The sequence below is a fragment of the Sminthopsis crassicaudata genome, chromosome 2, assembly GCF_048593235.1.
Source record: "Sminthopsis crassicaudata isolate SCR6 chromosome 2, ASM4859323v1, whole genome shotgun sequence".
Taxonomy (NCBI): Eukaryota; Metazoa; Chordata; class Mammalia; order Dasyuromorphia; family Dasyuridae; genus Sminthopsis; species Sminthopsis crassicaudata.
In genome coordinates, this window is record NC_133618.1 from 97,079,360 (window position 1) to 97,095,946 (window position 16,587).

General features: G+C 33.1%; 1 protein-coding gene across 20 annotated transcripts in view; it reads right to left on the minus strand.

The window, feature by feature from the left end:
* The window catches only part of LOC141554693 (neurexin-1-like), a 980,690-nt gene that overhangs the window by 402,419 nt on the left and 561,684 nt on the right, over positions 1-16,587 (minus strand). For all 20 annotated transcript variants that reach the window (XM_074286902.1, XM_074286898.1, XM_074286888.1 and 17 more), the window contains one exon: positions 9,298-9,736. In XM_074286902.1, the coding sequence (XP_074143003.1) occupies positions 9,298-9,736 (439 nt within the window). The remainder of the gene's footprint in view (positions 1-9,297; positions 9,737-16,587) is intronic.

A 16,587-nucleotide genomic window follows, 5' to 3' on the forward strand; every position in this document is an offset into this window, starting at 1 on the left:
CTCTGACCCCAAAAGTCACAATCTTTTTATCACACATGATGCACATGCTCACTGTGCCCTCTTTCCCAAATGATGACTCATCTACTTTTCTACGTAATTATTTCAAAACCATGATACTGTCACCTCTAAATTTTTTCTTCAAACTAAAAATTCTTAATTCCTTTAATCCAATCTCATATGACATGGTTTTAAGTCGTTCTATATCTCTGATCGCCTTCCTCTGTATACATTTTGACTTTACAATAGTTTCCTAACCTGTAACAAACAAATTGAGTTGAATACTTTAATTTAGTTTGAATACAGGAAATATAATGGGATGATCATTTCCTGTATTCTGAAAAACATATTTCCATCAAAACAGCCCAAGATTACATTCAATTATTTTGACTAACAGAGTGACATGATAATCAACTAAACAATGTAATCAACTAAACAATGGAAACAACATTAACATCTTAGATTTTTAATTATTACATAAGTTAATGAACACAAATATTCAGCTAGTAGGCATATAAATATTTTTTGACAGACATGGTTCCCATCTTGTATAACTTGGGTAACAAGTTCTAAAATCATACCTCCCTTAGCCTCTTGACATATCAATACGATTTCCCTACATTATATTAATAAATCATATTTCTATAAGCCTTCTAAGAAAGGAACTGGTATTAAAACTATAGCTGACAAGTCATAGTATGAAACTGTATTTCCTGTTTTCAGCTGATATTTGAAATGGATACTTTAAAATCAGAAATAGCATTTACATCAAGTCACTGTTACTATGGTTATTCATCTTCTCATTCCTTCATTTTTACAATGATTCAATACAAAACCACCTTAGTATTCAACTATAGAATATAGAATATTAATGATAGCAGCTATTAAATCCAATTTGATTTACATGCAAAAACCAAAGTAATATGACCATTTCTTTGCATCTCTTGAAAAAGCAAGATTATTTTTGTGAATGATCATGTCCATTCTTATGTGGGTGCATGTGCATCTCTTTGTATGCCTATTTTGATTCATTAATCCATTCATGATTATAAGAATCTGCTTCTCGTCCCAAACTCTTCCAAATATAGTATCTTCATTTCAACCTATTAAAAATCCAGAGGGCTAATTTTAAATAGTTTTAATGTAACTAATATTTCTATGTAGTATGTTTCTTTTCTTTAAAAAAATTAACTTTCAGTTCAATTAAATTAGAAGAACATAGTCTATCTCTGTTGATTAAAAATAGAATATGTGTTGGTAAAAAAAAATCTCTACTTCTAGAGAATTGGATTCTGTTATACCCATACTCAAAGGCCCTCTGATTTCCTCAGTTCGATGTAGGTTGTTCTCTATGAGATAACTTAGGAAACTACTAAAGTCACATGGTAATTAAGTAGCTTACCCAGAGTTGACCAGTTAAATACCAGAGGTAGAATTTCCTGACTCCAAGACCAGTACTCTATCCCCTCTGCCTCTATTGTAGATTTTCATTAACATAAAGAGAATTGGGGAAGTACATTCTGTCCTTGAGCTGACTCATTCTGTATTCTAATCATGTATCATATTTTGCCTACACTTGTCAGATAGGTGTCTTCACTTATTACAATGCATCTTATTCATCCTTAAATAGACTGAGGTATATAATCCATATATTATTGCTTTAACATGTCACACATCCATATCTATTCTAACCAATAATATAATAAATAGTGATTCAACTGGCTAGAAAATGGCATTTGTATTGTGTACTAAGCTGCAGAAAAAAAAGATTTAATATTTTTGTACATACCTGACTGAAGACTAGCTACATAATCTATAAAACCAGTATTCCCAGTACAAAAAAAAATTATTTTTTGGCAGTATTTGGCCAATTGCAGATTATCACATGAAACCAAAGAAAAAAGGGTAGAGGGAAGGAAGAAAGGGATAAATGTAACCAACTTCCTAATTCATCTGGATGAGAAGTGTACATGGATTAAATCAGTTGGAAGATGTATGGAAGGACATATCTTTGTACGGTATTGCTCTTGAAAAAAATTCCTTCCTCAGATTCAACACTCCTAAAGTAACTAGTATGATGCTGTAAACAGAAGGTTTCTTTCTGTAGGAATGTCATCAGCACAAATAATGCAAAATGGTTGATAATCTACTTTAGGAAGTAATTCTTTCTTATTGTGTTTTTTGAATCCCAGAAATAGAGAGACCAACTACCAAGAGAAGTACACATGGGAAATACCATTACCAAGAGAAATCTTGGGATCAAGGTAATACATTCTGACAGCCTTTTTTGTCCTTTTTTCCTCAGTCCTTTCAGGTTTCTTATTTTTCACTATTGGTCAGAGAAAGATCATTAAAGTAAAATAAATACAATCTCTTTAAGGCTTAACCATGAACAATATATGAATGGCAGAGAGAGGAAATTCTTAGGGATGTAGTAATCTATCAAGAGATCCTGTAATGGGAACAGGACCATTTTGGAGGGAAATTTAATGAAAAAACTAGATGATACATAGACAGATGGTAGAGCATGCATATGATCCTGAGCTAGCTATAGCTGATATTAAAATTAGATTTAATATAAAAGCAGATGTTCCTGCCAAAATTTCTGCCTGAATGGGAGGCAGACTGCCCAGCCTTACATACATACTCCAGCCAAAGCCCGAAAATGACACCAGACTAAATAATAATCAAGAAAGCCAATGAAAAACTACAACATGTGATTTCATTCACCCCATAACTACACAAAAGTCAGCCAGAAGTTCACAAGCAATAGATTAAGGAGTTCTTACAGGAAAGCAAATGTCAGAGAAACTTGCTAAGTTCTGTGTCTGGAAATAGCAAGGTGGAAGTCTCTGTTGAGAAAGCCCTAAAATGGTCAAACAGCCCCAGGGGAAGAATCTGGATCTTGTAAGCCTTGAAAAGGGGTAATTGAGTTAAAGGTTCTGATAAAGGCCTCATCTCCAAAATATACAGAGAATTGACTTTAATTTATAAGAAATCAAGCCATTCTCCAATTGATAAATGGTCAAAGGATATGAACAGACAATTTTCAGATGATGAAATTAAAACTATTTCCACTCATATGAAAGAGTGTTCCAAATCACTATTGATCAGAGAAATGCAAATTAAGACAACTCTGAGGTATCATTACACACCTGTCAGATTGGCTAAAATGACAGGAACAAATAACGATGAATGTTGGAGGGGCTGTGGGAAAACTGGGACACTGATGCATTGTTGGTGGAGTTGTGAAAGAATCCAACCATTCTGGAGAGCAATCTGGAATTATGCCCCAAAAGTTATCAAAATGTGCATACCCTTTGACCCAGCCATACTACTACAGGGCTTATACCCCAAGGAACTACTAGAGAAGGGAAAGGGTCCTGTATGTGCCAAAATGTTTGTGGCAGCCCTTTTCATAGTGGCTAGAAGCTGGAAGATGAATGGATGTCCATCAATTGGAGAATGGTTGGGTAAACTATGGTATATGAATGTTATGGAATATTACTGTTCTATAAGAAATGACCAACAGGAGAAATACAGAGAGGCTTGGAGAGACTTACATCAACTGATGCTGAGTGAAACGAGCAGAACCAGAAGATCATTATACACTTCAACAATGATACTGTACGAGGATGTATGCTGATGGAAGTGGATTTCTTCAACATAGAGAAGAGCTAATCCAATTCCAATTGATTAATGATGGACAGAACCAGCTACATCCAGAAAAGGACTGGGAAATGAATGTAAACTGTTATTTTTACCTTCTGAATCCAATTCTTCCTGTGCAACAAAAAATTCGGTTCTACACACATATATTGTATCTAAATTATACTGTAATATATTTAACATATATAAGACTGCTTGCCATCAGGGGGAGGGGGTTGGGGGAGGAAGGGAAAAAATCTGAATAGAAGTAAGTGCAAGGGATAATGTTGTAAAAAATTACCCATGCATATGTACTGTCAAAAAATGTTATAATTATAAAATAAAATAAAAAATTTAAAAAAAAAAAAAAAAAAGAAAAGGGGTAATTGGCAGTGCCATGGCAATCAAAGCTGGGACTACCAGCATATTTCCTCATATAGTGCAGTAGCCCTCAGACAACAGTGTTCAGGTAAGAATATCCTAGGTTCAGAGTGCCTAAGTTCCATAAAACTATGTCCTGAAACTCTAGCACTATAAAATTCAAAGGTTGGAGGACAACTAATTCTGGAAATTAGAATTTAGGTCAAAAACCCAAAGGATCAAGGATAAGAGCAAATAGGCTAATCCCTCCACTTAAAATCACAGTAGGGAAAATTGACTTTTTCCTATTACTAATACTCACTTCAAAAACTAGAGCTGGGGATATGAGAAAATAAAACAAACTGTTTACTACTGCCATTTATGAACAGAGATAGCCAAAATGGAAATAAGTGTAAATAAAACAACATATTGATGACTACCATTTACAAATGAAAATACTCAAAACTTCACAGCAAAAGAGTCAAAGGATAAAAAATTTATTTTCCACAGGGTCTATATAAACATCTAGAAGAAATTAAGGGAGATGAAAAGACAAAAAGAAATAACAGTTTTGAAGAAAGCATTGGAAAGAAAATAACAGGAGAAAGTGGCAAATCTTATCCAAGAAATGAACTTATCCAAGAACTCAATGGCTCCATAAGACAGAAAGTATTAGAAAAAAGGAAAAAAAATAGAGTAAAATGTAGACAAATGAAAATTACCCAGTTCAGTGAGAAGTAGGGTCAAAGTAAAATTGAGAGATTTACCAAATCACTTCCTGAAAGGAAGATCACTTGAAACAAATTCCAGTAGCATCATATCCAAAATTCACTCAATAATGTTTCAAGCATCATTTCCCTCCCACTCCCAATCCTCCCAAAAATCATACAAGACCCTAAAGCTTCTACTAGGGGAAGAAAGGAGATCTTGGAATGCAATGTTCCAAAAGGTTTGGAAATATCAAAGAAAAAAGAATGATATTAATAACAAACTCTTCAATATGAATGCAAATCTGGCAAAGACAATATAAAGCCAAAATTGTTTCTAGCTTGGAGAGAGAAATCTCTAAATTGACAAAATCTGCCATTCTTCTAACATGGAACTGCTTTAAATACTATTTGAATCAATATCCAGGGGAAAAGGAAAAGCTCATTAAAGACAAAACACACACACACACACACACACACACACACACACACACACACACACACCCCACTGCAAAACAAAAACAAAAAAAATCAAGCCAGTAGCATTTCATGATAGTGACCAGTCTCTTCCTTCCTACATCATTTCCCCTTAAGTGTTCTTTCCTAAATTAAAAAAAAAGATAGACCTTAGCCAGATCATAACACCAATCACTCCAAGTTGTGAGACACAATCATCTTATCTGACAAGAATTAAATTTGGTCATCTTCTTTATATTATTTCACCTTTGTTCTTTCCACTTTCCTAAAGGGAAAAGTCTATAAAGTATTTTAGCATAGTGATATAATATTTCTTAATATTTCTAGAGAAGCTTAAAGGATAAAAATGTTTTCATATAACTAAAAATAGCTTCTATTAAAAATGAGTTTAATTACACTGAGAGTATGGAGTGCAAAGGGAAAGTACTTTAATGGATTAGAGAAAAGCCCAAACTAAGTAGGAACTTTGAAATACAAACCCAAAAGTTCACAGAAACTTAGAAAAGTAAATTTATTTGAGCAATAGAATAGAACTGTATGATCTGTCATACCAATTAGAGTATATAAAAAGAGTATATAGACATGGAAGAAGGGATAGGGTAAGAGGGCATCAGATGAACCTCATTCTTAACTGAAAACAGGCAAAGCAGTATTACATTCATGAACATAGTTTGGTATAGAAATACATCAGCATCAAAAAGGAAAAAAAAAAGAGGAATTGGAGACTTACTGGGGAGAATAATATGTGAAAGATATAATCATAAGTAAAACAAAATTTTATAACCTGAAGTGGAGGTTAAAAGGAGGAAGAAATTAAAATAAAATAAAACCACTAGAATTGAAGGGTTTTTATTTAGACAATGGGAGACTGGCTAAAAAATTGTGGCATATGAATGTAATGGAACATTTTTACACTATAAGAAATTAAAAAGGTGATTTCTTAGAATCCAGGATAATATAAATTAATAAATAGTAAAATGAGCAGAACTAGTAGGATCCTTTATATAAGTATAATAATGTAGTAAAAAAAAAAAAAAGTTTGAGAGACTTAGCTCTACAATGGCCAAGCATGTATCCAAATGAGAGAAGATGAAATATATTAATCTACTTGCAGAGGGAAACTCCCGGATACAAGGTCCAGAGACATATTTTTTGATATGGACATTGTATAGATATGTTTTGCTGAACTTTATTTGTTATCATTCCCCCAACCCTTTTTTTTTTTGGCCTCAGTTTTTAATTGAAAGGGGTCAAAGTTAAGGTAGGCAGACTTGGCAACAGAAATCCACCCCCCCAGGGAAAAAACAAAACAAAAACAATAGTTGGTTTCTAACATTTAAAAATGTATTAAAGAAAAATGAAGTTCAAATGAAAGTCCAAACCAGCAAGACAATATTGAAAATAACATGTAGAATCTGTTGTTCAATTGTTTCACTAGTGTCTAATTCTTCATGATACAATTAGGGATTTTATTGTGAAGATACTGAAGCGGTTTTACTTTCCTTCTCCTACTCATTTTACAGATGAGGAAACTGAGGTATATACATTAAGTGACCTGCTTAGAGACGCACAGTTAGTAAGTGTGTGAGGCCAGATTTAAATTTGGGATGATGAGTCTTTCTGACTGGAGTACTTGTATTCTACTGCACCAACCAATTGCTTGCATATTATTTATTTAATAAAAATCGCAAAGGCAGGTTTAATTTCATATAAAATCCTCTTTTATGTTCTGTTTTCATATAAATGGCTTTTCTTGAACTTTATATTCAGAATCTTTAAAAAATCATGTTGGTATAGAAAAAATGTTATGTTTAGAATCAGGAAGACCTGGGTTAAAATTTTAATTCCTGATACTGATAGGTACCTGACCTGGGAAAGTTCTTTAGCTTATCAGGACCTCAGAGCAACTTCTTAGGATGTGGTTGCTAAATTATGTATCTGCTAAGATCCTAATTAACTCCCATCTCTGAAATTCCCTTCTATGATGTATTTAAGACAATGGATAAAAAAGGCAAAACTATTATTTCAATTAGTCCAATCTTTTTTTAAAAAACATGATTTAATTTATGTTGTAATGGGAGTATTGGGGCATGAAAGAAATTAAAAGCTAAAATTAAAAAAAAAAAAAAAGCAAATCCTCAAGCCAAGAAAAAAAAAACTGAGAAATTTAAGGGAAGGTGGGTTGTTGATAACTTGTGTGTTACTAAATAATATGTCCTTAAAGTGAATGTAAATCAAGGAGCTAATTCTGTTTTGGGAGATTTTGTGAAAAGAACCACTAGGGAAAATCACTTGTATTTCCAAAAATACTCTTGAATAAAAAAAGAGCTATGGTTTTGTTATGATAGTTAAGAGTGTTACTCACTATATATTTTTAAAGAGCAAAATCTAGCCAAGTGGTTTTCTCATTAATGCTGAAAGATTTATCAGGCCACTAACTTAAAGACAATATTTGAACTAAGAGGCATTGATTAATATTTCTGAAGTTGGGTATTTTAAAAATTAAAATTAATGTTTCTAATGCTCAAGTATAATAGATTGAGCAGTAACCTTACTTGCCAAAACTCATTTTTTGGCCAGTTGGATACCATTCAGATTTTTAATTTGTTGAGGTCAATTCTTCAGTTATGGCTCAAAGTATTTATAGTGGAATAGTCAAGATAGACTCTGAGAAAAAAAAATGAATGAAGGAAAAGAGGAAAAAAAAGTTTTCTATCTGGCCTCACTGCCTTCTTGTCCTTGCAATTTTTCTTCTCACTCTCATGAAGCCTGGTTTCCTATGTTTTTTATTAATCAGTGATCTATAGCACACTTAAGGAAGAACGTGGATTAGAGCTACAAAATCCAAAACCATTACACCTAACCATGAATGAGTTCAGTGAGTTTCTTCTCTTAGGAACATTTAGTTTTAAAAATGAACCACAGGAAAAGGAACCTAAAAAACTAAATCTCTGTGAAATTTCAAAAACCTCCAATCATGGGTGGGAAAAATATTTGGGGGGAGGGCTCCTCAGTTATTTCCAAAATGTAAGCCATGTCTATACAATGGACACCAAATAAACACTAATTTTTGTTGTTCTATCAACTTAGATATCTTCTTAATGTGCTTTCCACCTTGATACTTCCTCAACTCTTTCTGTTGAAATCCACAGTTCTCTTCAAGACTCAATCCAAATACTATTTTTTTCAAGAGATATTCCCTGTTCTATTTATTAATGTAAGCTAACACACATATTGTATTCATCCTAAGAGAATGTAAGGTTCTTAATAGAGGGATTTGTTTCACTTTCATATTTGTATCCCTAGATACTAGCAAAGTGCTTGGCTTATACTAGGTACTTAATAGAATCTGGTGGATTGATTGAATACCTATTAAAAACAGGAAAAAAGGCTATTGTGGAAAATCTGGTTCATTAAAAAAAATAGACAGTCTAGGACAATGTAATGCATTGCTTGAATCCATAAAGCTCAAACTGGAGATCCAGCAATTGTCTGGTTAATTGGATCCTCCTTAATAATGTTACCAAATATTAAAAACACTTTTTTTGTGAGGGAGGGAAGCCATTTTCTCATTTAACTGGTTTAGCACATCTACAATTATCAAATTAAATGAAAACAGCATGGGACCTAACATCAGAGAGTACCTCAACACCTTTTTAGGGCCTTGTAAATTACATGGCACAGTTGTCACTCAGTCAGCCTATGCCTAAATCCAAACTTGGTCAAAATGTTTGCTGTATCACAGAGGTGACAATCTCTGGACAATTTTATTTTTATCCCTTTTGCAAGATACTATTTCAGCTACTTTAAAATGCAGTAATGTAAATAACAAACTAAGGCACTAAAAGTTTGAGATCATCTTCCAAGATAAAGCTTGATTATGGAAAAGGAATGCTCAGTACAAAAAAGAATTTTAGAAAATGTGCACTTTGGATCTGGTATTCAAAGAGGATGATAAAGAAAGTCCTGATTTTTTCAATCGTATTATAGCCTGAAATTTAATGGAATTATTTTTACACTAAAGTTATAAATACAAAGAATCCTCTTTGTTTTAATTCCTAGTAAAGGGGAAGCACAACAAGGAGTAAGAAAAAAATTGAAAAATTACCTGACCGTCCATCTCTCTGAAAGTCCACATGATACCATTCTCCATCATTCACCTTCTTTTGCAAAGCTTTTATTTTGATAGTACCTGATCCCATATCCAACAATAGGTAGAGATGGCCATCCAGCATTTCAATAGCAAAGAAGTCAACCTTTACCATTTGGGGATTTTTGGCATCCTTCTGGTGTCGTGGCTTGCCATGACTAAAGAGTATAAGCCCATTAGGTTCTGTGGTACGGAAGTCAAATGATATGGAGCCTGTTTTCTTGGCATTCCACTTTGGGAGAGAGATGAAAGATTCTGGTGTCTCAAAGGTGATTGGGTCCAATGTTGCAACATTTTCACATTTAAATGCCACTACTCCATGTATCTTCATCTTAGGATCTCCTTGTTTGGCAAGCCGAGATAATTCCAGCCTGACATCATTATTTTTATATACAACCTGTAAATAAAGGATAATCATGAGAAAGATTTTCTAGTCAATTATCCTTTAGAGTTCACTAGGTCAGTGAAATCTGTATTTCTGCATTTAACCCTAATGAAGGCTAATTATAAAGGACAGGAATACCTAGTAGAATTTTAAACCTTTTTAACCTGGAGTTAGAAATATTCTGATTGCATATGATATAGCTGTCTTCCTTGCTAATAAAATTATTGCATCAACCCATTCAATACTAACTCTATCCAGTTAATTGAATTCAAATATAATTCACACATACACACAGGCACAGAAAGAGAGAGAGAGAAGCTTATAAAGCTAACTCAACAATTTAAAGAAATCTGTTTATAATTTGTGCTATTGTTCTTAAACTGGTATTGCATCATCTATTGTTTAAAAGCCATCTTAGCACATTCCATTTTGTTAATATTAGTTATTATTTCCTGTTCCTTTTAATACTCCCTCTCCAAGATTTTTCCTCACTTATAATTGTTTAACTTATGCATTTTTGGTCCCACATATATTAAGGTCAGAGCCTATCAAAAAGTATTTCCCCTAAAAAGCAAATTCTTTATTGAATACAATGAGGATGTTAGATTTGTAACAGAATCACATAGGAGAAGCAATATTGAAGTAGCAAATAGCTTAGATTTTCTGAAAAACACTCTAACAGTATATCAAGGATGCAAAACACTAGGTAGAATTTTTTTGCATTAATATGTGCTTGAATAATGTTAGATAAATCAACGATGGTTTCCTGTAAATCTAATCAACCTTTGTCACAGGTGTTCCACATCACATTCAGTTTACACAAATATCAGGCAAAATTGGCTCTATGATGCTCATTTTTTAAGGAACCAAACTTCAGTTTATCACAGGCAAGTGCAATACATTTCAGTAGGATGGCATTCTATGTTTACATTGCTTTTTGACTCTAAATAAAATAATTCCAATTTATTGTCATGTGCAAAGCTGTTCTCTTATTTTAATAAGTCAAAAGATAATTAGGCAAAATAAAAGGACAACATTATTCCTCAGATTTCTCAAAATAGGTACCTGTACATGACTTTTGAGGTCATTTAGTCCCACCCCTTAATTTTGCAGATGAGGAAATTTGGAACCAGAGAAGGGAAGAGAAGTGATTTGCTTAATGTCACAGGGAATAAATGAAGAAGAAAAATTTGAACACAGACCTGACTTTAAATCAAGCACTTTTTTCACTTCTAGTTAAAGACCTAGCAGAGATTTCAGTTTGAAACTAGTTTTTTATTGTCTTACAACAAAGGAAAATTTCCTAACTTGATCATCAAGGATCATTACATAAAATGGTAATTATTTCATTTAAAAAACAGTGACACCTAACAGTTTTTGCATAAAAATTAATCCCATGAGTCATAAAGTGAAAGATTTAATTTAGACCAAAGAAAGGCCCTCTTTCAAGGGCAAGTTTTGGATACAAGAAAATTCTACTGAGGGCCTTTCTCTGAAGAACTCTCTCTAGAAAATGAAAACATTATAGAGAACTAACTTTAGTGCTACTTTTAGACAAAACTTCTCTAGGATGCTTCACGCTACTGGCAAAAAGGTACTCTGATGTATCAATGTGGCAAAGACCAAAATTTCTTACTATTACTCTGACCCATTCTCCACATAACTGCCAAAGTAATTTTCCTGAAATGCAGTCAAATCATGCAATAACCTTTCAGAGTAAACTTCAGTGGATTTCTATTACCTCTAGGATAAAATACAATTTCATTTTGGCATTCAAAGCTGTGCAAAAACTTGCAATTACTTATCTTTTCAGTTTTTTTACACAAGTACTCCTCTATGGTCCATCATATTGGATTACGTGCAGTTCCTCTTACCTGAAAGTTTATTTCTCAGCTCTGTACCTTTGTTTTATGTGTTCCACATTTCTAGCATGCTCTTCCTCTTAACTTCCATTTCTTAAAATCCCTGGCCTCCTTTTGGACTCTTCAATTGGTACCTTCTACAGAAAGCATTTTATAGGCTGTTGGTGCTTTTTCCACTAAGATTACCTTCCATGTACTCTGCATGTATGTTAAATATATTTTACATACATTTGTATGTACCTTTTAGGACCTAAACACCTTGAGGGGAGGAAAGCTTTTGCTTTTTCTTTGGTTCCTTGGTGCTTAGACCAGTGTCTAAGCCACAGTAAGCTCTTTATGAATGCTTATTTATTATTGATTAATTTACAATGACTAAGCCAGAATATTACTTAATGATCATTCCTATCAATATGGATTTGATTATGGACCATTTGATAGATTCTATCTCTGTACTCCTAAGACTAACCCATATAATTTGGGAGGGCTTATTAACAGATTTGACTACTCGATGATATATTTTTGAGGGAGTGGGGTAAAGATGAATTCTCAAAGAGCATAAACTCAGGGAAGGACAGAGATCTATATTGTAAAAGGTAAACTTGTATGGATAAAATGAGAGATTGTTGAAATATTGTTAAAATAAATGATATTCAATATTTTGATTTTCATGATCTTTTTATAGAAACCAATATAGGGAGTTGTCTTTAGGATTTTTAAGCAATATAGTTAATGTTTTTGTTAGAAATGACTCACATATACATAAAGGATAACATTTTCCCCTGCATTGAACCCCTTAAACCATTACAAGAAATCTGCAATAAAATATAGTAGGAAAAAACTTTTAGAAACTGCTAAGACTAACTGAGATCAGTTGTATTAAGAAAATAAGAATTTTGTTGGAAGGATGCAGAGAGTAAAGGTAGATATGATTAAACATTTTAGGAAGGCAAATTAGGCTGGCTTAGAAGGTGTAATGAAAATGTAGTGGGCACCTAAGGTATGAACAAAAGGTCATGGGAATTTATAGGGGGACTGAAAGGAAAGGGAGAAGTGCTGAAAGGCAGTGGGAATAACTGCCTATTTCTAAATTTTACTGAATTACAACTCTTTACTTGAGAAAGACCTTCACACAAGTCACAGTTCCCAGGACCTAGGATTTAAGTTACTTCTATGATATTATTGTTTCATTATGTTCTGCATGAAATAGACTCTATGGTCTAGTTTGGGAGCCAATTCTTCTTTTAGAACTTTCTTTCCCAAAGGATATGCATTCCAATTTCCAAACTACCAAGTGACAATAAACATTGGAGACAACTCATTCCTGAGCTGGGGACTGTCAGTACCGTGGAAACTTTCTCACTTGAAAGTTTCCTTGACACACATCTAAATCATTCCTGTAGTGACAAGCAGGAGGGGTTGAATTAAGTTCTCAGAGGGCATACACTTTCCTAGAAGTCTGTCTCATTTGAGTACCATATTTTTTTTTTTTTGTCTCTCATCTTGTATTCCTTCTGAAGAAACTCAAGGAGACAGGAAGCCAATTTAGGCTGAGGCTATCATTAGTATGCTGATAGCTCTCAAATTTATACTACTGCTGCATTTGACCCAGATTTCATAATTATCTGACTTTTCCAAAGTAAGGCTGAATTTTAAGGTGAACTGATCATGGTTCAGTTAAAATAACATGGAGATGGTATCACAAAAATTTAATTCTTTTTTGCTTCTTTTTTTGAGGTGCTGAGGGTCTCAATTTAAAAAGTTGCCTTCTTCAGTCCCAAAAGTCATTTTTACCTCTTCCTTTTGTATGGCCTTCATATTCGATTAGAGTACTGCTATATAATGAATGGGTTAACTGTTCCCCTTCACAATATGGTTCCTTTCTACCTTTCCTACCACTTCATATTACTCTCTTTCATTAATTTATATTCAAACCAAACTAATCTATTAGCTATTTCCCGACATAGACATTATCTCTTCTTTATCCATACTGTACATGAATTATATCCTATTTCTGGAATGCATTTCCTCAGTTCCATATTTTAGACTCTATAATTTCCTGGAAGTCTCCAAGAAGACGCTCCTGATGGTTGACCCTTTCTCAACAATTAGTGTCTTTTGAAAATACTTTGCTTTTTATTGTAACAACATCAATCATAAGGATAATCAATATTTAAAATCTTTCACCATCCTAATTACCCCTTTCCATGGGTTCTTTAGTTCTTCAGTTTTATACGTATTATTTTTTTTCTTGGATACTTCCTATCAAAGTTTAAAATGGCATTTATTTTCTTGACTCCATATCATGCTGTTGAATCATATTCTTTTCAATTAAATCGCTATGTCCCTCTCTCTACCCTTTCACAGTCATCTGATGTATACCATTGCCATCCTTCCTTTTCCTTTCAATTTGGAAGTATAAGTTTAGACACAATTACAATACTTTACATTTATGTCTACTAAAATGAAAAAATTTCATCTGATTAACTAATTAATTACTTTTTGAGATTGAGTCATTTAATTATTTCTTAATCTAATTGATTTGACTCTACCTTGTCCATATAAATATTATGAGGGATTTTTCAAGTGTTTCTGTTGAAATCTAGGTAGCATTTTTTATGATATTCTAGTCTGGTAATGCTCCTAAAATAGGAAATGAGATTAGTCTTATATGACCTACTCTTGAAGCTAGGCTGGCTTTTTGTGATCAACACTTGCTATTTTAAATGTTCTAGAATTTTTCCAGAAATCAAAGTCAAGCTCATTGTCCTATAATTTTTGATACCTTCTCCTTTCTTTTTTGAAAATTGGGACACTTACCTTCCTTCATTTCTATACCAGTTCTCCAATTCTTCAAGATTTTTCAAAAATCATCAATAATGGTTCAGTAATCATATTTAATATATCCCTTTTAGGAACCTGGGATGTAAAACGCCAAAGCCTAGTGATTTGAACTCATCAAGAGGATCTGTGTACTTTAATAATATCCTTTTAATCAGTTTTACTTCTCTGCAAACTAATGTGTTTATCTTTTTCTTCTGTTTTCTTTACTCCAAAGATTAATATCTTTGGTAATGACAATAAAAACAAAACACAGTAGAATCATCCTGACTTCTGTTATTTCATCTCCCCATCTTCAATTCTGATCACTAATGCTTGATTCTTGGTAAAGCAGTCCCCTATAGAAGGATTTACCTATTTTATTGCCTAGATGTATAGTTTGAGTTGGAAATTATTGGTTAATGTCCAAGATTCTTAACCTGGAGTCCATGACTAGAATTCATGGGATCTGTAAACTTGGATGGAAAAAAATACATCTTTGTTTTCACTAATCTCTAAATGAAATTTAACATCTTTAATTATTGGGGAAAAAAAAAGAACCTAGGTGGCATAGTAGATAGAGTGATGGACCTGAAGTCAGGAAGTACTGAGTTCAAATTCATCTCAAAATTTACTAGATATATGATCCTTCATCTGTGAAATAGGGATAATAACACTTTGAGGTCATATGGTCAATAAGATGGAGGACTATATATTTTCTCTGATCCTTTTAGCCTCTCAAACCTCACCAAAACAGAAATTCTCTTCTAAAGATGAAGTAACTTTATTTTTTCCAAGTTTTAGGATATCTAGAACACAAATGAAAGTTTTAAAAAATGGAGATAATAATAGCACTTGCCCATTAGCATTTTTGTGAAGACAAAAATGAGATATCTTTAAAGTACTTTTCAAACCTTCAAGTTTTATACAAATGCTATTATTAGAAGGAATTATAATAACTTCTAAATGAAATTTAACATCTCTTTAACTATTAAAAAAAAAAGGGAACTGGATGACACAGTAGATAGAGTACTAGACCTCAGTCAAGAAGTCTGAGTTCAAATTCATCTAGACATTTACTAGCTGTGTGACTCTTCATTTGTTAAATGGGGATAAGTCTTTGAAATCATGTGATCAGTAAAATGGAGGACTATTCATTTTCTCTGAGCCTTATAGCCTCTCAAACCTTACCAAAACAGAAACTCTCTTCTAAAGATGAAACAACTTCTGTTGTTTCCAAGTTTTAGACTATCTAGAACACAAATGAAAGTTTTTTTAAAATGAGGATAATAATAGTTCTTGCCCATCAGCATTTTTGTGAGGATAAAATGAGATAATATTTTAAAGTACTTTACAAATCTTCAAGTTTTATACAAATGCTAACTATTATTAGAAAAGGTTATTATAAGATTTACCAGACTAAAAGAGGGACTTGTGGCAGGAAGAAATAGGAACCTATTGACAGATTAATGCTTTGTTTGTTTTGTTTTTTTTTTTATTTTCATAATTTCATTTATTAGCAGGCAAACAGATTTTAATTAAGCCTTCCATGGAAAGACAAGCAGTGGTTAGAAATGCCTCTATGGAAGAAAAAAGAGCCTGTGCCCTTTGGAAAAACTAGTAACATCTGCTCGTACTTCCAAAGATATTTCCTCAAATAACCAGCAAGATCTCTCATTGAAGCAAAATGTAATAATGGATAATAAAGGAAAATCTCTCATCCAGCAAATTTGTCGTGTTTACATTTGCAATATCTTTTTCTTAAGCATGAGCAGTTCAATTGCATTCTCTTTTTCATCATCTCCTCCCCATTTAAAGCTAAAGTGATTGGTTATTTTCTGAAGCCCTTTCTCAGATTTTCTATGTGAAATTCTTTAAAAACTGCATAGACTGGGGCAGCTAGGTGGCACAGTGGATAGAGCACCAGCCTTGAAGTCAGGTGGACCTGAGTTCAAATTTGACCTCAGACACTTAACACTTCCTAACTGTGTGACCCTGGACAAGTCACTTAACCCCAATTGCCTCAGAGGGGGGAAAAATACAAAAGATTAAGCATTGGTGGTTTTTAAAAATGCTAGGCCCATGATTTTTTTCTCCTGTGTCATGAAGAACAGCATTTCCTCATGATTTCTTCCTTTCAGAGTAATATTTGAAACAGTGAAAGGAGAGGAGGAGTTGAGTCAA